The sequence below is a fragment of the Saccopteryx bilineata genome, chromosome 7 (assembly GCF_036850765.1).
Source record: "Saccopteryx bilineata isolate mSacBil1 chromosome 7, mSacBil1_pri_phased_curated, whole genome shotgun sequence".
NCBI lineage: Eukaryota > Metazoa > Chordata > Mammalia > Chiroptera > Emballonuridae > Saccopteryx > Saccopteryx bilineata.
Window position 1 is genome coordinate 100,898,599 of NC_089496.1, and position 20,943 is coordinate 100,919,541.

The following is a 20,943-nucleotide window of genomic DNA, read 5'->3' on the forward strand; positions in this document are numbered from 1 at the left end:
CACCCACCTGAGGAGGCAGAGGGGGGCCACAGAATCCAGGCTGGGAGGCCAAGCACCTAGGATTCAAATCCTGGTCCTGACACTAATCACCTGTGTGCCTTCTGGCAAGCTGCTCTAAGTTTCAGTTTCCTTATTTTCAAAACAGAGAGATGGGTTTATAAAGTGCGCAGGCAGTAAGAACTAACTATAACTATAATCATAATTATAACCATAACCAGCCTTTATTGGGTACCCCTGCCCTCAAGAAGCTTGTCCCGAAGAGGTGGCTGACATGTAAACACATGACTACAGAGGATAAGAGGGCTGGTGTCATGGACCAAGCCAGGGGGACAGGGGAGAAAACTGGCCAAGACGCGGCGTAGGGAGTCAAGGGGTCACCACAAAAGGGCACCTAGCCTTAAAGGGGACTAGGCATTTACTAGGCAGACAGCCCACCCTTCCTGCTTTCCCACCCATCCATTCACCCACTGGTCCATCCGTCTGTCCACACATCCATTTACTGAGATAATATCTTAGGTGCTGGGGACACGGCAGCACCGGTCACGAAGCTGACATTCTAGCAACAAATGCTGGACAACAGGCATGTATACAAACATACGGGCGTTTCAGAGAGCGCGCAGGGTGCCGTGAAGGAAACAGAACAGGGTCACAATACAGAAGATGACCGGACGGCTAGCTGGCTATGGGGGCCCTCTGGAATAAGTCAGGCTGAATAAGGAGGACACTGGACACGGAGACCTGGGGAAAGGCTGTCCCAGGCTGGGGAGGAGCCAGGGCAAAGACGCTGAGAGGGAAAGGTGGGTGGGTACCTGAGGGGCAGGAGGGACGGCCAGTGGTGCTGGGGGAAATGAGAGGGAGAGGTTGATCAGGTGACCAGGTGACCAGGTGACCAGGCTGGGTAGCAGGAGCTTAACTGCAGAGGGCTGTGTAAACCAAGATAAGGATTTTCACCAGGGTTTACAATTCTGAGGTTTAAAGTCAAAACAGCAAGCCAGTCAAGCACTTTTTTCCCCTCTTATGCTTTAAAAAGCACAAAGGAAGACTGAAAATCGACACCCTCCCAACCCCCCAGTCGTTAGGCCCCAAACTTTGTTATGTAAGAACCGACACCTTCTTTAATCTGGAGCCAGAACCAGAGACGCTCTGCATCCTAAACAAGCTGCCAAAGCAAAGCAGAAAGCTGGGTCTCCGCTCCATCAGAGAGAAGGTTCTAAACCCAGCAAAACACACGCCTCTCTCTTTTCAAGTCTGTTTGTTTGGACAAGGTATACGGATATACGCACGGATGCAAGGAGCCAGCTGCAGAGACCTAAGACAAACTAACAACAACTATTATTTAGCAGTAAGGAAAGATAAAAGCCATCTCAAGTGTAAGCAGACATGTCTGATTTGGCTGATGTTTACAAGCAGGAAGGACCTCGATGCGAACCAGCCACGCTGAGGACTCAGACACGTATTTGCCAAGAAACATTCTGGGCTTGGTGAACAAGAAAAGCGGCAGCGTTAGTTTCAGCATTAATTAGGGGCCCCCTTCCCCGAAGGCCACACCTTAAGCCTCTGCCGCTCAAGGCACTGGCGAGACTCATTCTTGCTCACAGAGACTTGCATCACGGGCTCTGCTTGGCAGATGGAGTCGGGTCAGCGTGTGAACATCAGCACTGGGATCATCCTCAGCTTCTTTCCTTCGCACTAGAGTCCTGCACACTCGGGGAAACTTCCCGTTTCCAGCTGTCTCCGCACCTGGACACCCACGTCCTCACACCTGGTTCAGGAAACGTGGACTCTTTTGAGCAGCACCTCCCTGATTTCCCACTAAGACCCCAACCCCCTAGGCCTCTAAGACTTCATACACAGAGATACGCTTTCTGTGCGCTCTACAAGGTCTTTCCTTTGACTGGATCATTTTCTTAAAAAACAAAGAGGTTGGGAATGCTTTTTGCCTTTAGGTCAAGCCCTGGCGTTGACATGAATCCCTGAGGCCCTTTTAGCATGTGAGGCTTTGAATGACAGCAGGGTCTCCATTTCTGGGCCTCATGAAGGGAAATATATAAAGCTCTTCCTCTCCAAATTCTCTAAACCAGACTCACTTCCTCTGCATCTTTAAAAGATGACTCTGGGAGTCCCTCAGGCATTAAAAGCTGCTTGGATGGGGAACGGATTTCTCCTTCTGAAAAAAAAAAAAAATACACAGAACAGACTATGTGGAGAGGACCCAGGGTACAGACACGTGAGCTTCCCGCAGACCAAGCTCCTAGGTGGTCTTTCTATGGAATCACTGATGTTCATTTGTTTATTTATTACTTACTGAGCAACCAATATGGGCAGGTACTGTGCTCCACCCTGGGGATAAAACAGATCTAAATAACTGACCTTCTCCACAGTCATGGGTCTTAGGTCTACTGAATGAGGGAGTGAATTTTAATAATGAGGGAATGCTTCTAAGAGAGAACACATTGTATGATATGTTGGTACCTCCAGGGAGAGGCGAAAGGAAGGTTTGCTTCCCCAAAGCAGAAAACGTAGCTCTTTGATAACACCATAGGCCAATCCAACCCTATCACCAAGCATGGACTCCAACAAGTAGAGGCATTTCCCAAATGCCAAGGGCCACCTCCTGCCCCAAAGGGGTTTGCAAAGTCGGAGCATATACTAAGGGTATACTAAGGGTGTAAGTAAGAACATTTTTACAGGGAAGAAAGTCCCAGCCATTGATGTTATTGTTGTCTGTGAACTGGAAAATGGCTGTGACTATTCTATGTCGCTGACAAAGTGAGACCCAATTCCTAGAAAACCAGAGAGTTGGGGACCCATGGGTACAGAGCGGGAGAGGGAAAAGGAAATGAACGTACTGGGTTGCAGGTTCCAGAAGGAAAAACACAAACAGGTGTACCCAGTTTCACTCAAGCCCACATATCAATAATCCTATATTTACAGGCTCGATAAGCAATGGGTAATTATTTGCTTTATAAAATGGGCCATTATTACACAAGTTTTTTTGTTTTGTTTGTTGGTTTTCACAAACTAGAACATTCCTGGGATGCACGTAAGATTGACTTGGAGAAGGAGGCTTGCTGACTATACAACGAAGGCACGTATCTACGTATCTAGTAAGGCCCACTGGGGACCATGAAGGGAGAGGCCGGGAACACAGCGCAGATCCAGAACCGTCTTGAACCCTCCCTCGCTCCCCGCCCTGCCTACGACGTGATGTCAAACAAAAACAAAACAAAATAAAGCCCAAAATGGTCAAGGCAAAACCTCTGTCCTGTTACAGATGTTTGACTCCGCCAGCTTCCCTTGGGGTCCAGCCGCCCCCCCCTCCTCCTTCCCCTCCCCCCCCTCCTCCTCCTCCTCCGCTGCAGCTGGAAGCCTCAAAAGGGGCTTCTGTATTGCAGTGGTTCTCAGTATTGGGGAGTGGAGTGTTAGTCCCACACGGAACATTTGGCGAGGTCTGGAGACACTTTGGGTTGTCACATCTGAGGAGGGTGTGCTAGTGGGCGCAGGCCAAGGATGCTGGTAAACATCTCGCAGGATAGTCCCCCACAAAGAAATCTCCCATCCAAAATGTCAACCATGCCAAGGCTGAGAAATCCTGGCCCAGAAGAGGCAAGATCGTCATCGTCCCTCTACGAGTGGGGGGGGGGGGGGGCGCGCACGCACTGAGAGTTTGGGACTTTTCCATCCTTTTAAGTTAACTATTATTTAGTTGGAGGGGAAAGCTGCAGATGTCTGTTGTCATGATCTGCTATTCTTGAACCAGCTGGACAAGACACGGGTCTCTGACACACGGAAATGCCTGAGCAACCCACCTGAACCCATTTGGTCAAAACATGCATTCAAGGTACGATAAGGAGCCGCTGGGCCAGGCCTCGCACTGAAGTCTTAGAAAGCCCCCTCCAAAGTCATTTATAACAATGAGCGTGGCAAACTCACCTATTCTGTAAGCATATCTTGACTCAACAAGCCTTTTGATCTATTAGACAATGGCAACAATTATATTTTAATTAGTTATTTTCACTTACTTGTCAAAACCTGTTGGGATAATCTAAATAACTTCACATCCACTTAACATTCCTCATGAGACTGTTTCAGAAAAAACAGGCTCGGTTTTCTGTTAAATCCCCCAGCCCAGTTCAGTGATAGATGGAGCAGCCCCATGGTGACTGCCCGCTCCTGATTTGGGGTTAGACTCGCTGTTGTTTTTTTTTAAACTTTCCCAAATCATAAATCTATTTCTTTCAACCATTGAAAAGATATTTTTCTTGTCTCATTTCTTTTTTCTTGAGAGCATGCACACTTTAAAACTTTTTTTTTCTAAAAGAAATAAACTTTGGAGTGTAGTTTGATTAATAAGTAGGGTTTTGGGGGAAAAAAAAACAGTTTTATTTTAAAGGCAAGAACCTTTTGAATTCTCTCATTTCCTGCCCAAAGATGGTAAAAGAAGCAACAACCGGCCCCTTTCAACCTTCGGCTGTAAGATAAGAATAATGACCAAACGTTCTGCTACCGCATTTTCATTCATGAGAAATTTCTTCTTAAAGAAAAAAATATCCCACACATTTATAGTAACAGATAAATCTAGTCACTAGCCCATGCCACTGTTCCCACCAAACCCCCTGAAATGCCTCCAAAGTCCTTTCATTTCAAATAAAAATTCCACAGAACTCCACAAACCACAGACAAAACAAAACACGTCTTGAAACCACACTCCCCTTTCAATCTTGGGGGCAGACAGCCGCCTGAAAAAACACACATTGTTTGAAAAACCTCTAAGCTGGACCTCTCAGTCAAATAACCCGCCTTTCCTGCTCCTCAGGCTCGGATCGTAGCAATGAGGGAAAAGCTCCGTAGTTCATTCTGTACTATCAGAAAAACAGAAAGTTTAAGTACAATGTATCTCAGGTCCGAAGCAAGCGGCTCCTGTGCCCCTCCACCCCCCACCCCTGGCAGACCACATCTGGAGGAACCCAGGGATCTCCAAAGTTGCCAATTTCACGTCCTCCCTGCAAAGCGAAAGCACCTTGTGCAATGCCTGCTTTACCTGGTGCCAGGTCTCCTGCTTCTTCTATTTCTTGGCTTTGCTGAGCAAGGGACTCCTGTAGGACTTCCAACTCAGGACACAAAAGAGGCTTGCACACATCAGACCTCAGCCCGGCCAACTGGGGCTCCCTGCTGCCCGGGGAGCGGACGGATGTGCCTCTCTGTAGAGACACACAGCAGAGAAGAGAGCAGAGAGGGTAGGCGCTCTCACGCCTCCCTCTCCTCCCGGCACTCGCTCACTAATGCAACACACCAGCCACCACCACGGGCTAGTCCATGTTACCAAAAAGGAGGGGGGTAGGTTTCCTTCTGGTAACGCAGGTGGGGAAAGTACCATTTCTTCACCTTCACTCACAGCTGCCTGCATCAGAGCTCTGACAGTAATTGTCCCCAAGGCAGCGGCTTGAATTGAAACCAGGAGTCTTTTGCTTTTTAAGTTCCTTTCTTGGATCTGAGATGGTGGGAAGGTGCACAACCAAGCATTGCTATCGAATGGCTGATGGCCTTCTCTAAGTCACTGCCTTTGAGGACACGTAGTGGGTAATAAAACTGAGTGCAACTTGATCTGCATTTGTTGTTCAGAATTTTGATAGTTGTATCTTTTGAGGGAAATGTGACACTAAAAAGACTTTAGGTATCAAGCTTCCATGATTCATATCATTGGTATTTTAAAAATAAATGTATTGATTTTAGAGAGAAGAGGAAGGGAGAGAGAGAGAGGCAGAGAGAAACAGCAATCTGTCCCTGCATGTGCCCCGATCAAGGATCGAACTTGCCGTCTTTGCTTGTTGGGCTGATGCTCTAATCAACTGAGCTATCTGGCTGGGCTTCATTGGTACACTTTGCATTGTGCTCTTTTATTGCAGCCAAGAAGTTATTAGATACCTACATTCCAGACATTTCACACACAATAGCACATCACCAACTAAACCATCCCAGGTGAACCAGCAACCAAAGTTGAAGTCACAGGCTCTTTATATATGTGAACGGAGAAAAGGAGCCAGAACTTTCCACTGTGACGTACAGCACCTTTTCTATGCACCCCTCTCTCGGTCTAGGGCAGCGGTCGGACGCAAACTCCTTAGTCAACAGAGCCAAATATCCACAGTATAACCATTGAAATTTCTTTTGAGAGCCAAAATTTTTTTATTTTTTTATTTTTATTTTTTGGTGACAGAGACAGAGAGAGTCAGAAAGAGGGACAGACAGGAAGGGAGAGAGATGAGAAACATCAATTCTTCGTTGCGGTTCCTTGGTTGTTCATTGATTAATTTCTCATATGTGCTTCGACCGGGGGCTACAGCAGACTGAGTGACCCCTTGCTAGAGCCAGCGACCTTGGGTCCAAGCTGGTGAGCTTTGCTCAAACCAGATGAGCCCACGCTCAAGCTGGCGACCTCGAGGTCTTGAACCTGGGTCCTCCGCGTCCCAATTTGACACTCTATCCATTGCGCCACTGCCTGGTCAGGCGAGAGCCAAATTTTTTAAACTTAAACTATATAGGTAGGTACATTCCTTATTGAGGTAGCGCCTGCACGTGGTATTTTGTGGAAGAGCCACACTCTAGGGGCCAAGAGCTACATGTGGCTCGCGAGCCGCAGTTTGCCGACCAGGGGTCTAGAGCAAGATTCTGTTACAACTTGCAAAATTTTAATAAGACTAAAGTGATTTAGGGAAATTTTTCATGGAGATTATTTGCCCATAAAGATCAGCTAATAAAGAGATCCTGTGTGTGTGTGTGTGTGTGTGTGTGTGTGTGTGTGTGTAATCTTTCTGAACTAGTTTGGAAGCAATCCCAAACATTGCTGAAGAAACGTAGGTTTATAACAACAAAGCTTTGCCTCTAAAGTGAACAGGAAGCTAGTGGACGGCACATTAGAATAATTACAAGGGGAAGCGAACTTTCTAGTGCATGTTTCTTCCTTTCTTCCTGGGAGCCCAAAGCCTCCAGGAACAGGCCTTTGCCACACGCTTGCAGGTCCAGTTTCTCCCAGTGTAGTCTGCAGGCTCCGCCAGGCCCCGCCCAGCTCCACAGTGCCCCAGAGGAGGGTGGCATGTTAACATGCAGATCCCAGGCCCCAGCCTAGGCCCCCGAATCTCAATCTCTGGGCGAGGCCTGGACAGGCATACTTTATTTTTTTATGTCTCTAAAAATATTTTCCCCATTGATTTGATAGAGAAAAAGGAAGGGGAAGAGAGGGAGGGAAGGGGGGGAGAGAGAGAGAGACAGAAAAGTACTAACTCCTCATTCCACGTAGTTGTGCACTCATTGGCTGCCTCTTGTACGTGCCCTGACCGGGTATTGAACCCGCGGCCCCAGTGTGCTGGGATAACATTCTATCCACTAAGCCACCTGGCCAGGGCCTTTGATCTTGCAGATTTTATTTATTTAACCCCCTCTATGTGTTCTAGGATGGGGAGACAGAAGACGGTTCATGTACATATTTACGAAGCAAATTCCCAAATTTGTGAGTTTCTTGAAAAGGGCCCCAAATCACCACCACGTGGAGTCAAGAGGTTCAAGGAAGCGGCTTGGGGCACTGAGAAGCCTTTGCTGCCCTTGACTCTGGACAGTCATACAGATGTGACTTGGGGAAAGACAGTGAGAGGAAAGGACCACAGCACAGGCACAGGTCTGTGGAGGTGACAGGGACGTTCCAAAATTGGGCTATGACGATGGTGGTACCGCCCGGTGAACGTACTGACGACCGCTGGATCGCACCCTGAACCTGGGGGAGCTGTCAGGTATGTACACAAAGGTGTCGCCGGTCAAGGGGTAGCGGGCTCAAATCTGTGCCAAAGGGACTCGGGGCCACATCAAGGACCTGCCCGGGGAGCTCTCACAGTCCACGTAAGCCACGAGACCTTACACAGTCACCTGAGATACTAACGCCCCACCTGGCAAACGTGCTGGGCATGACACAGAACAATTCAACAGAACAGTACGGACCCTCCAAGAGCTCAGGCCGACACAGAGCATGCTCAGATGAACGCGACAGGCATTAACAGACAGGAGAAAGGCACGTGGGCATGTGCTTCCCAGGTGAGCGAAAGGAACAGGCATTTAGTAGGGTGGTAAGGATTTACACCCAAAGAGTACTGTGGAAGCTTTAATAATCCTGGCTCAAGGCCACGGCAAAAATTCAGAGCAATCATTCACGAGCACACCTCTAATTAGCAGCTGCTAGACGCCTGGTAAAAAGTAATGGGAAATTCTTGCTGAAACAATGGTATAGATTGAATTCACGGGCATACATGCATGTGAATATGTGAAGCTAGGTGACTGAAGTGGTTAAGTTGTCAAACCAAAGCATCAACATGACTATTAACATTACTGTTCACTTGTGCATCTGAAACAACCACATACAAGTATGCCAAAGAGGTCAGAGGGTAAACGGGGGGGGGGTGGCTGACACCTTCATTCAAATAGGAAGCGCAAGATATTGGGCTTTTACAAAATCTGTTTCTTCACTTATAAATGAAGGAAATGGGAAAGAAGTTTCTTGACGCCCTGCATGTCAGACACTGTCTCAGATAACCCATTTGTCTCATTTAAACCTTTAAGAGGTAAAAAATGTAAGTATCATCATCCATATTTCACAGAGGACGGTGCTGAGGCTCAGCATTTAGACAACCTGCTAAACATTACCCAGCTCCGAGTGTAGCTACTGAAATCAAATCCTGGTATGTTTGGCTGTATCCATTTTTTCTTTTAGTTTTTCTTTATTGATGCATTCATTGGTGACTCTTGTATGTGCCCTGAGCAGGGATTGAACCCGCAACCTTGGCATATCAGGATGATGCTCTAACTACTAACAGAGCTGCCCAGCCAGTTTTTTTTCCTACTAATTAGTCTTCTCTCTCTCCTACTTCACCTAAGGCCACTTCAAGCTCCAAAATTCCAGATTCTGTCTGTGTTTCCAAGATGCCCGCAGCTTTGGGTTTTGTGGCAGGGCCACGAAAATAGTGTGTAAACAGTTTCCATTCGGAAGGCTATTGTAGAGTCCTTACGGGGCTGGAATTGCTGCGCCAGCCCATTTCCGCTGGGCTGGAGGCGCACCCGCCCTACCTGTCACGCCTCCTGACCAGCTGGCAAACTCTGAGGTCCATCTGCTGGATCTGGCATAACAGCCCGCCAAGGCGGGAGCCGTGAGGTCCAGGAAGCGGGCACACTCAGGTGGAAAACAGGAGAGGAGGAAGCCTGTCCCCAGGAGAGGCAGCACAGCGGCCTAGGACAAGGGGACCCAATGTTCCCATTTCCCCTGGAGCCCTGACCATCTCCTAGAGGCCTTGTGGAAAGTTTCACCTCCTTACCTAGAGAGACCTGTGCCCAGAATAGAAGGTGACCTTTGGATGGCGCTATTTTGCAATGTGTCCCCCAAGCTCAAGGCTCACTGAGAGAAACCAAGTGAACAAAAAAGACTGGGACAAAACAGAGCGGAGGGAGCGAGAGACGACCTCTCCCGTGAGCTGCCATGAATGCAGAAGCTACAGAAAACTGCTTGAGACTCACAGGGTGACCTCAGGCCCACAGGGCACAGCCTAGATCCCAGGAGAAATGCCGGTTCTCAGCCATCTGCCCCCCGTCCCTGTCTGACACTGGCCAGGCGGGCAGAGCCAGGGCGAAGACAAGCGTTTTCTAACAGGGACGCACTTTCAGATGGACCCTGGGTCCAGGTGAGGCCACAAGAGCCCGTTTATCTGACAAGTAAATGAAAACTGTGTTATAATTATAAGATTCTTTCTAATAATTAAGCTAGGCTATAATGGAAAACATATATATTTTCAATTTTCAAAATGTACAACCTGATTATTTACAAAAATGATTTGAAATGGTAAACAGCACATGATATATACACTCAATGAAACCATGCAGTAAAATCAATCACATGTTTAAGATCAAGGCAGGAAAAAAGTGAGCTAAGACTTCAATAACAGCAGCCAATGGAGATAAATATCCCGCCTTCACCTGCCTGTAACTAACCATTCCTTAAGATCCAAAGCCAACCGCTTCTCTCATAATCGACAAGAATCTCTTTTAAACCCGGGCATTTACTGTGTTTCTCATTTGGTATTTGTACTACGTGGGTCCCCATGACCTTGGTACTGAGATATATGGCGATAGACTAAACTTGTTTTCTGCTCCACCAAGAAGTCATGAACGTTATCCTTGGAATTCACCGAAGGTCACCTCTGTAGAGCAGGCGTGGCACCGTGGGACCAATCACACAGAAGGGACAGAATCATTTCTTTCAGGTTCTGCTCTGGGAAAAGAAGATGTGGACAGAGCCAGGACTGGGAACAGGGAGGGGACAGCAGGAAGGGACAGGTTTGGAGCTCTGGGTCTATAATAAGCAGCAGACACATGAGCCCTTCAAAGGCCCAGGATGTGTTGGGTTCTGGAGAGCGGACGGGTCATCCCTCCTTTGTCCAGAACAGTAGCCAGACCAGGAGATCCAGCCCTTCATGGGCTCGGTGGTAACTTGTCTAGGCAGGCTGCTCTCTGCTGTTGGGTCCTACTTATTTCTACAGTTCAATAAATACCACCACTTGAGAGTCACCCTCAGGCAGAAGATGCCACTGTAGCTTCGGGCACTCCTGAGCCCTCGGTGTCACCCCCTGAACACCACAGGAGTGTAGTTTTAGACTTGCACACCCTATTACTTTTAGAAATATACCCTTTATCTATCCAAGAACAAGCCCTGAATCTTACCTTTTCTTCAGTGGACCCCAATGTTGGGTCACCAGCACGTGCTCAGCATTACTCACTGATTTCTCTGGAAGTGTCCCTTTCCACCACTAGGTTCAATTGTCACCCCTCCTCCATAAACACACACACACACACACACACACACTCCACCTAAGCTCAACTCTCTGAAGTTAAATAACACTGAAAAACAAAACATCTTTTTAACTCAAAATACAACCTCTTTTCAAAATGTCATTTCCAGAAAAGGAAGCCCTTCCATTTGGGTTGGCAAGAAGTGGGGTAACTTTTTCATAAACTTGCATCTTTACTACTTGTGAACACTGTCTCCTGTTACCCTGGCAACTCGTTTCTTCTTGTCATTAACGTAGGAGAAAGTGGATAACACTGGGTGAATCAGATAGACTTCCCTCACACCATTTACCGGGTCACAGGCCCTAGTAGTGGATGAATTCCCAATCTGTTAATGACGAAGGGAACAAAATATTACCACCAGGTTATTCTTTACAAATAAGATGTTGCAACCAACATATCGTAAACCATACACTGAATTTAATTTTTTTTTTTTCATTTTTCTGAAGCTGGAAACAGGGAGAGACAGTCAGACAGACTCCCGCATGCTCCTGACCGGGATCCACCTGGCACGCCCACCATGGGGCGACGCTCTGCCCATCCTGGGCGTCGCCATGTTGTGACCAGAGCCACTCTAGTGCCTGAGGCAGAGGCCACAGAGCCATCCCCAGCGCCCGGGCCATCTTTGCTCCAATGGAGCCTTGGCTGCAGGAGGGGAAGAGAGAGACAGAGAGGAAAGTGCGGCGGAGGGGTGGAGAAGCAAATGGGCGCTTCTCCTGTGTGCCCTGGCCGGGAATCGAACCCGGGTCCTCCGCACGCTAGGCCGATGTTCTACCGCTGAGCCAACCGGCCAGGGCCTTATACACTGAATTTAAACTTGAGTTTGCTTTCCCACACTGGGAAGATTTTATCTTAATCAAGTCACACTCTATGATCAAGGGCACAGTTCTGTGTGATGGCAGCCTGTGGCCATTCGATAAAATAAAGTTTAAATGCCCACCAAGGGAGAGCACCCGGCATACAATCTTGCATTCAGACTGTTATTGACTTGAATCCCCACCCTTGTCCTTTATCCGCTTTCTTATATCTAATAAGTTACACTCTCAAAGACTGGAAGAGGAAGAGAGGAAGAGAGGGAGAGAGGGAGAGAGGGAGAAAGGGAGAGAAGGAAGAAGAGAGGGAGAGAGATAGGGAGGAATCCCTGGCAACCACTAATCTACTTCCTGTCTCTATGGATTTGCCTATTATAGACATCTCATATAATTGGAATCATATAATATGTGGTCTTTCCCATCTTCCTTCTTTCACTTAGCGTACTATTTTCAAGGTTAATCCACGCTGGAGCGTGTATCAGCACTCCGTTCCTTTCCATGGCTGAATAATATTCCATTATTCATACATACCATGTCGCACTGAACTCATTTTAAAAGTGAGGACATTTCTACAGTTTATTGTTAAGCCACTGTTTTAAATTAGGAGAGGTGACAGGCATCTCTATATTGGCCCCGCTTCACAGGACCTTCTTGACTGTCCATTGAGCTCCGGGGAGTCCTAGACTAGCCCTCTGTGAATAAAGTGTGCTCCCCAACCTGGGTCTACGTCTGGAAGCCCACAGTCGATGAAAGGAGACAGTTCAGTGTGAGACACGACAAATGAGACATCAGACTCCACCTGTAGAGTCACTGGTACAAAGGAAGCCAACGAGCGGCGAATATTTATTGTCCTGAAAATATAGATAAAACAGGGCCACTAATGAGGGCGACTTTCTCCATGTCACCAGGAATGGTCAATTTCGGTCCCTCAGCAAGTTATTTTGGGAGGCAAATTAATTTCTCGTTTTCTGCAATTATTACTGTCATGTGGATCATGAAGCAGTGTGAGTGTGAGTGTGAGTGTGAGTGTGTGTTCCTATTTCCTGAGAGCTGAGAGATCTGCCTTCTCATCACGGTCCTCTAAGTAGCCCCCAAGTCTCTGGCACTCAGCAGCCTCATCTGTAAACGGGGTCGGCAGGGACTGCCTGTTGTGTGAATTAAATATTTATGAAAATATTTGCAAACATTAAAAATAAACAAGAGCAGGAGACTGTGGTGGCTCACTGTCCGTGGGACTCAGACCATCTCCATCGCAATCAACACAAGTAAGATGACTCAGTTCTTGTCCATTCCCTGAGCCTCAAAGAGATCCACAGTTAAGTGGCAGAAGATATGAATTCCTCTGAGCACAGGGAGAACAAGAAGAATGCAATTAGCTTTCTTCACGAACGTGGGTTATTATTCTTGCTTCGCGTGTATATGATGTGCACAAAACAAGAAAGGGGGCAGCTGTCAGCAACCTGTCTTTTGTGAATTACATCTTCGATGGTGACAGATTGTATGCCACGCCAAGTACCATGGGATAAACCTATGTTTATTCTCATTAGATAAGACAGGTTGGCCCAGAACAAGACCTACTCTCTGCGTGTGGGTCTTACAACATAACATGCTTAAGACTACCTACAGCAAAAGGAGGGAGGGGGACAAGCAAGGGCCTCCAGTTTATCACATGAATTAGTTTCATCATAAGCATTTGTCCCTGGGCTTTATGAAAAAGCAGCTTTAGTCAAAATGTAAGACAAAGCCACCTTCAGAGAATCAAGGGAGAGGATTTGGCTGAATCATGTTGCGATTCTATTTCCTAGAACCCTGCAGGAGTTGGGCAGGAGGGGTGTCCCTTCGGCCACTGTTTCCAAGTGAACAGATAAAGACAGGACAGCGCCCCCAGCAGGTATGAATGGAAAGGCATTCAATGGGCGGGAGGACTTGCCACAGGCTACACTGAAGGGCCTCTCTCTTCCGTGGCACAGCAAATACCATGCCACATAAAGACATGTGCCACCAGCCTCTCTTGGAAACACAGGAGGACTGATTCCCCGGGTGTGGTGACTTGAGGAAGGAGAGAAAGGAAAAGCCTAAGACCAGAGCAAGGAAAGCAGAGCCCTCCGTCCCTCCCTGCCCCGGGTAGGAGTGCAGACAGGACGACTCCCCTTTGTCTCTGAGAAGCACAGTCCGGCAGGCGGCCTTGCTCGGGAGGCCCGTCTGCACAGGGAGCCAGCTCGCCGGGAGTCAGTGCAGAACATTTGATTAGAAGGAACCAGTGGAGAGCTGAGTAAACACAGAGCCCCTGGGGGAAGCGAGTTGTGCACGAGACCAGAGAGATTAAGAGAAGTCCGCCTCTGGTCCGCTGGTGGAACAGTTCAACACAGAGGGAAAGGACAAGGGTCAGGCCGTTTTCCTTTACCCTCAGGATTTGTTTCCAGTTTGACATTTGCTTTTTTGTTTCATTTTCTGTGCTGCCTTTATACCAGAACTATTTTGTTGCCGTGTTCTTTCTTCATGAGGTTGGCAGGGAACCTATGCCCAGGAAAGGCAGGCTTCCTGGGGTCAGGGAATTTCCTAGGACCACCCACCGAGATGGAAGTAACTTCCTGTCAAAGGGATGCCCTCCGATGTCTACGGACACCTGTGACCTCAGTGTGCAGACTCAGGAGCTTCCTGTCCCATTAAGCTGGTAAAGCAGGAAGCAGAGAGAGGGGGAGGGTAATAAGGGAACAGGAAGGTTACTTTAGAGTTTAGAGGTGGAGATGGAGATGAAGGCTCTCAGCAAACTCCAGGATCTCAGACTAATTTACTTCTGCACTTAATTAGAAGGCAGGTTGTAAACATCTTCAGCACACTCCTGAATGTGTAAGTAATTAGCATAAGCTTTCTAAAAACGTGCCATTTATAGTAGACTCTCTACAAAGAGAATCTTCTTGTCGAAAACAAAACTGAAAGCCAGCTAATGAAAAATAACCTTCAGTTTGAGTGTACACTATACGCTGAGAGTCACATGCCACCGTTTACAGAAAAATCTCTCAAGAAAGACCTGCTGGCTCTGACCCCTTAGATTCTCCCATATGTGGGAATTAGGGAGCTCAGGACCTTAGCCAAAGAGACTTGATGAGTCAAGTGGTCCATGGCTTGGATTTACACATATATTTTTAATACTTGTATTTAAGGAAACACTGAGGCTCAAGGAAGTTGACAGAGTTGCCCAAGGTCACACAGCTGTGAGTTCCAGAGCCAAGAGCCCATCTCAATCCCCAATTGCCCAGAGCCCTCCCCATGAAAACACAGGAAGGCTCTCCTCCCCACCCATGCAAGCTGGCGTGATGTGTAGGGTTTCTGACTACTGTGGAATAACAGAGGGAAACGGAATTTTAGACTAGGGTAGAGGCTCAGAGGTCACATGCCACACCCTTCACCTGTGAAATGAAGACAGTCTCAGAGAGACTGCAGGGTCTGCTCCGAATGACTCAGGAATGAGGGACACGCCTGAGCCGGGAGCTTCCTGACCATTGCCCAGTGCCCCTTCTCCTTCTCGAAGCTCCCTCAGGTGCCCAGTGGCATCTCAGGGGAAACCACACCCAGAAAAGCGGCCGCGGGGCACCTCCAATGCTGAGTGAGGGCTCGCTGGAGACCGGAGCAGAGTCGCAGGCCTCCCTGGGATGGCACACCTGTGTAAGCCACCAGGTGTGCCGGAGTAGGCGGAAAGGTGGCCCCTCACAAAATACATCCACATCACATCTGTACCATCTGTGACTGTTTGGGAAAAGCGTCTTTGCAGATGCAATTCAGCTTAGTATCTTGAGATGAGAAGCTCACCCTGGAAGATCTGGCTGGGACCTAAATCCAATGAGAAGGGTCTGCAAAGAATGGCGGAGGGAGTTGTGACACAAAGAAGGGAAGGCCATGTGAGAGGAGGCAGAGATTAGGGCTACACAGCCGCAGCCACCAGAGCTGGAAGAGGGAGGAAAGGGTTCTCCCCTGGAGTCCCTGGAGCAGGGGTCCCCAAACTTTTTACACAGGGCGCCAGTTCACTGTCCCTCAGACTGTTGGAAGGTCGCCACATACAGTGCTCCTCTCACTGACCACCAATGAAAGAGGTGTCCCTTCCAGAAGTGCGGGGGGGGGGCGGATAAATGGCCTCAGGGGGCCGCATGTAGTTTGGGGACGCCTGCAAGGGAGCATGGCCTGGCCAACACCATGACTTTGTCCTTCTGGCCTCAGAACTGTGAGAGAATAGATTTCTGTTGTTTTAAGCCTCCTTTGGGATAGCAGACCCAGGAAAGGAATACATATACAATCTCGATGGAAAAATCAACCAGAGAAAACCCCCTAAATCACAAGAATGGACAAGCAAAATGTAGTATGTCCATACAATGGAACTGTATTTGCCTTTAAAAAGGAAGGAGGCCTGACCTATGGGGGCGCAGTGGATAAGGCGTCAACCTGGAAAGCTGAGGTCGCCAGTTCGAATCCTGGGCTTGCCTGGTCCAGGCTCAGATGGGAGTTGATGCTTCCTGCTCCTCCCCCTCTTCTCTCTCTCTACTCCCTCTTTCTCTCTCTCTCTCTAAAAATGAATAAACAAAAGTTTAAAATAAATAAAAAGGAAGGAGAGTCTGGCAAGTGCTATAACACAAATGAACTTCGAGGACACAGTGAAATAACCCGGTCACAAAAAACAAACAAACAAAAACGAATATGTTTCCGCTCACATGAGATATTTCATAGAGACAGCAACAGAATGGTCGTCACCCGGGGTTGGGAGAGAGGGAAATGGTAGTTATTTACAGACCATGGAGTTTCAGTTTTATAAGATGTAGAAATTTATGGAAGTGGATGGGGTGATGGTCATACAACATTATAAATGTATTTAAAACACTGACCTGTCCACTTAAAGTGGTTAAAATGGTCAATTTTATATTGTGTGTATTTTACCACAGTAACAAAATTTGGGGGGGGAAAATCTCAAAAAGGCTGAATTACAGTGTTGACAATAAATCCATAGTCATAATGTCTCACCGTAAAACAGCAGGGTCAGAGAATAGCAGGCAGAGGGAGGAGGGCAGACTGTGTGGCCAGTCCTGACTTACCCTGGTCACCAAGCCAAAACTGACCCACGAGCCGTCAGCATGCTAACCGTGCAGGGCATTCTTCCAGATCCCACACTGGTCTGCAGAGGACAGCGTGCCCACTGGGCGGAGCTTCAGTCTACCACGCCCCCTAGAGCACACTGCCCCAGAAGTCCCAGCACTGAGGGCAGCGTGTGGCAAGCATCCCAGCTGTCCATCTTACAAATGGCCCTCGGGGAAACCCACAGACAGTCTGCTGAGGGGCCCCCACAGCCACAGAGTACGCTTGGGCCTCCGAGAGTAAGCAGATGTTTCTTCAAAGTGGCATGTTCTTGGACCTAGTTTTACTTTAGACATTCCTTCCCAGAGCTGCTGATCTAAATCTGAAGGTAATCAACACCCCCACTGCCCAGCCCAGCTCACTGTGGTAAGCACAGTCCCGCATGTGGGCTGAGGACACAGCTGTGTCGGTCAGCACCTCCTGCAAACTCGGCTGCCTCCAGTCTGGGGGCTGTTGTTTAGTATCTTCCTGCCTCTCTTTCTATAGCCACACATCTGAGAAATAGTTCTGAGGTGTTATTTTTATTGTTTTAAAATGAAATTACCCAACTGCTCCCAATTCAACATGTTTATTTCCATCGTAGGTGGCAGATCAAACACGGGAGAGCTATCAGACCCCCCTCAGGGCACCTCCTTGAGAGGAGAAATCGGGGGCTCCATGGAGGGACAAGGGACATGTTCAGGTGACAGGAAGGGAGCCTCTGCCACTGCACCTTGAGTCTTGTGATAGGACCACTGGATGTCAGACTATCCTTTGGATGGGTCACATCCACTTTCTCCATTTTTTCATCCATTTCACCCATTTTTTTCCTGGGCATGTGCTTCACCCTGCACCAAAGACCCGGCCTTGACGTAGACCTGGGCTGACAATTACAGCTTTATGAGAAGGAAGGACGTCGCCACCTGCCCCGATGGTGTGTGTGACGGGCTGGGGGCCTCTCTGCAGCCAGGGCTACCACCACTTTGCGTCCCGAGTTCTGCAGTGGTCTCCTAACCGGCCTCCCTGTCTCTACCCTTATCCCTTTTCCATCCATTAAAAAAAAAATAAATTAGAGGTCAAATTTGCATAACACAAAATTAACCATTTTAAAGTAAATAACTTATGGCATTTAGAACATTTACAATCTGTGCATCCACCACCTCTAACTAGTTCTAAAACATGTCATCACCCCACCTGGGTCCCAGTAAACTGTTACTCCCCTCTGCCCCTCCCCCACACAGACGACCCTCATCGGCTTCTGCCTGTGGATTTACCCCTTCTGGATACTTCCTCTAAGTGGGTCACACAGTCGGAGGCCTTTTGTGAAAACTCAGCGTGTTTTCATGCTCCATCCATGTTGCAGCCTATGTCAGAAGTCCCTCTTTTCACTATTTTGTGGTTTGTGTATTCTACATTTTGTCCATCCACTCACTCGTGGGCTCTTGCTGGGGACAGAGCTGCTGTGAGTATATTTGAGGACTCCCCTCCTTTCTTTATACAAAAATTCAATCCAATCACATGATGCTCCAGCCATAACCACTCCAATGGCTGCCGGCTACTCTTAAGAAAAACCATTGTCCTGAATGTGACCTTTGAGGTCCTCACATGCTGGTCCCTCCCCTCGTCTCAGTATCACCTCTCACACCTTTTTATTTTTATTTATTTTTTTGGTGTATGCTGTGCTGTTTTCCTTCACCCCTGAGCCCCTGCCGAGAAGGCCCCCTGGAACACCCTTCCCCTGAGCAAGAAGCCACTGCACTGACAATTCTTCCCTCTCAAATCCGATTGGCTGCTCCAGCTCCCAGGAGTGAGCCAGGGCTGGCCCCGCCCAGTGTGTCCTGCCGACAGAAAGGCATCTCAGAGCGCTGCAGGCTGGGGAGGGCTGCCTTGACCTCACTGTGGAATCCCACAGAACTGCCCAGAGACACGGGGGCCACACAAGTTTACCTCCCGTGTCTCTGAAACAAGGTGATTATGTGGATTCAGTGACCTGCTGCCTGCCGGCTGACAGGGGTGACAAGCTGCAAGACTCCCCCTGCTGCTGGGTGTCCTGTCTCACTTCTGCTCAGTACACACGCTCCACCCTGAAATGTGGGACGGCCATGAGGCAATCTTTACTTTTCCTATCAGGACTGGTTAACACCCCACGGGGCCATGACTCTCTCTGACTCTGGTCCAGTAATTCCGCAGGGGCCACAGGCCAGCGAGGAGCTTGGCTGGCTCAGCCCGGGCGCAGAGGTTGCCGAGAGGGCAGCAACCAACCTCACTGGCCCCAGCTGGTCACACCTGCACTTGACTGGCTTCAGCGCGGCCTGGGCCACAGGGCGTTCTGGGTCACACAGGATGTGGATTTTGCAGGGCGGGGACGGCTCCGCCTTCAGCTTTCATCCACCCTTGCTTTTCTTAGCTTCTGTTCTGAGCCTCCGTTTCCTGAGTCTGCACACACTCTCAGGTGCACCTGTGCACGCAAGAGCACACACTCAGGCATACTCCCACGTGTACACACACACGTACACTCCAACACAAATGCACAAGGGTACACGCACATTTATGCACATATCCACACATTTGTAAACGTAGACACGTGGCTCTAACATGCTCTTCATTTCTTTTTTTCTGACTTCTAAAATATAAAGATAGCCTAATAGAACCCTCCCTTCTGCAGAATTCCTAATAGCCCCTTTAGCCTTCTTTCTTTTCCTTCAAATTCTCCATCGTTCTCCTTTCCCGTGAACATTTGGTAGAAGCTGCCTGTGCAGACAGAACAATACGATAATTGTTTTAGGTCAGACCCAGGGGTCCCCAAACTATGGCCCGCGGGCCGCATGCGGCCCCCTGAGGCCATTTATCTGGCCCCCCGCCGCACTTCCGGAAGGGGCACCTCTTTCATTGGTGGTCAGTGAGAGGAGCACATTGACCATCTCATTAGCCAAAAGCAGACCCATAGTTCCCACTGAAATACTGGTCAGTTTGTTGATTTAAATGACTTGTTCTTTATTTTAAATATTGTATTTGTTCCCGTTTTGTTTTTTTACTTTAAAATAAGATATGTGCAGTGTGCATAGGGATTTGTTCATAGTTTTTTTTTTTATAGCCCGGCACTCCAACGGTCTGAGGGACAGTGAACTGGCCCCCTGTGTAAAAAGTTTGGGGACCCCTGGGTTAGGAGATTGGTCATTGACACTCCTTTCTTCCCTGCAAGGTGAGAAAAGAACGAAAAAAAGAGACTGTTGCCTGTTTCTGGGGCCTCTCAGGAAATGACAGTGGCTGAGACGGGAGCCCATCCGACTGTCGCTTACCTCCAAGACTTTGCCTGTGATAAACTGGTGGCAGGCTTCACACTTCACCCCAAAGAGTCCCTGGTAGTCCTTTTCGCAGTACGGAGCACCGTCCCTGCAAGAGGAAAGAGTGCTCAGCCAGAGAGGAGGCCCGGGGTGGGGCAGCCACGACCCACACTTCCCTGCGCCCCTTCCCCAGAGCGGTTCGCATGCCCGGAGACCTGATCACACGTGAGCAAAACCCGCGAGACCGAGTGATCCAGAGACAGCACTGCGGTTCTCCCCGTCACTCAGAAATAACGGCCACATCCGCAAATGATTATCGTGCTGGTTCCTCGACGGCCTCAGACCTCACTAAATAAAACCTGGCATAGTTCTCTTTCCGCCCCCAGCCAGGTGGGCTTCAGATGTGGTCTCCGTGGTCCTCTTTCCCTGAGGAGGCCCCCATGCTGCCCCCCCACACCTCCTTGTTCCCACAAACCAGAGCCTCAGCCTTCAGGAGACCCGGGGGCTCCAGGGTCTGCTCGCTCAGCCTCCTGCAAGCTCAGCGTTTGGTGGTAACACCATTGTGTGCGACCGTTGGGAAAATTAGAAACACCACGCTAGGCAGCCCCCGGTCGGCTGCCACACAGCTGAGCGTTTTTCTCAGTTGGGCTGTGCCTCAGAATCCCCCTGTGGGGTTTCCAAGGTGTTTCACCCTCCACCTACAGGATGAGATTTTGGGAAGGTGAGGCCCGAACTACTTTTTGTTGGTTTTGCTATGTATTCTCAAGTTAAATTCATTTAACTTTTTGGAATAGTTGATCACATTTGCCTGGTTGGAGGACATCTTTTAAAGCATAAAAAAGGTCGATAAGGGAAAATTTTCCCTCATT

At 48.6% G+C, this 20,943-nt stretch overlaps 1 protein-coding gene across 18 annotated transcripts in view; it reads right to left on the reverse strand.

Annotated features, from left to right (window-relative positions):
- ABLIM1 (actin binding LIM protein 1) overlaps nt 1-20,943 on the reverse strand; it is a 279,086-nt gene that overhangs the window by 74,188 nt on the left and 183,955 nt on the right. For all 18 annotated transcript variants that reach the window (XM_066238282.1, XM_066238281.1, XM_066238283.1 and 15 more), the window contains exon 6: nt 20,090-20,183. In XM_066238282.1, the coding sequence (XP_066094379.1) occupies nt 20,090-20,183 (94 nt within the window). The remainder of the gene's footprint in view (nt 1-20,089; nt 20,184-20,943) is intronic.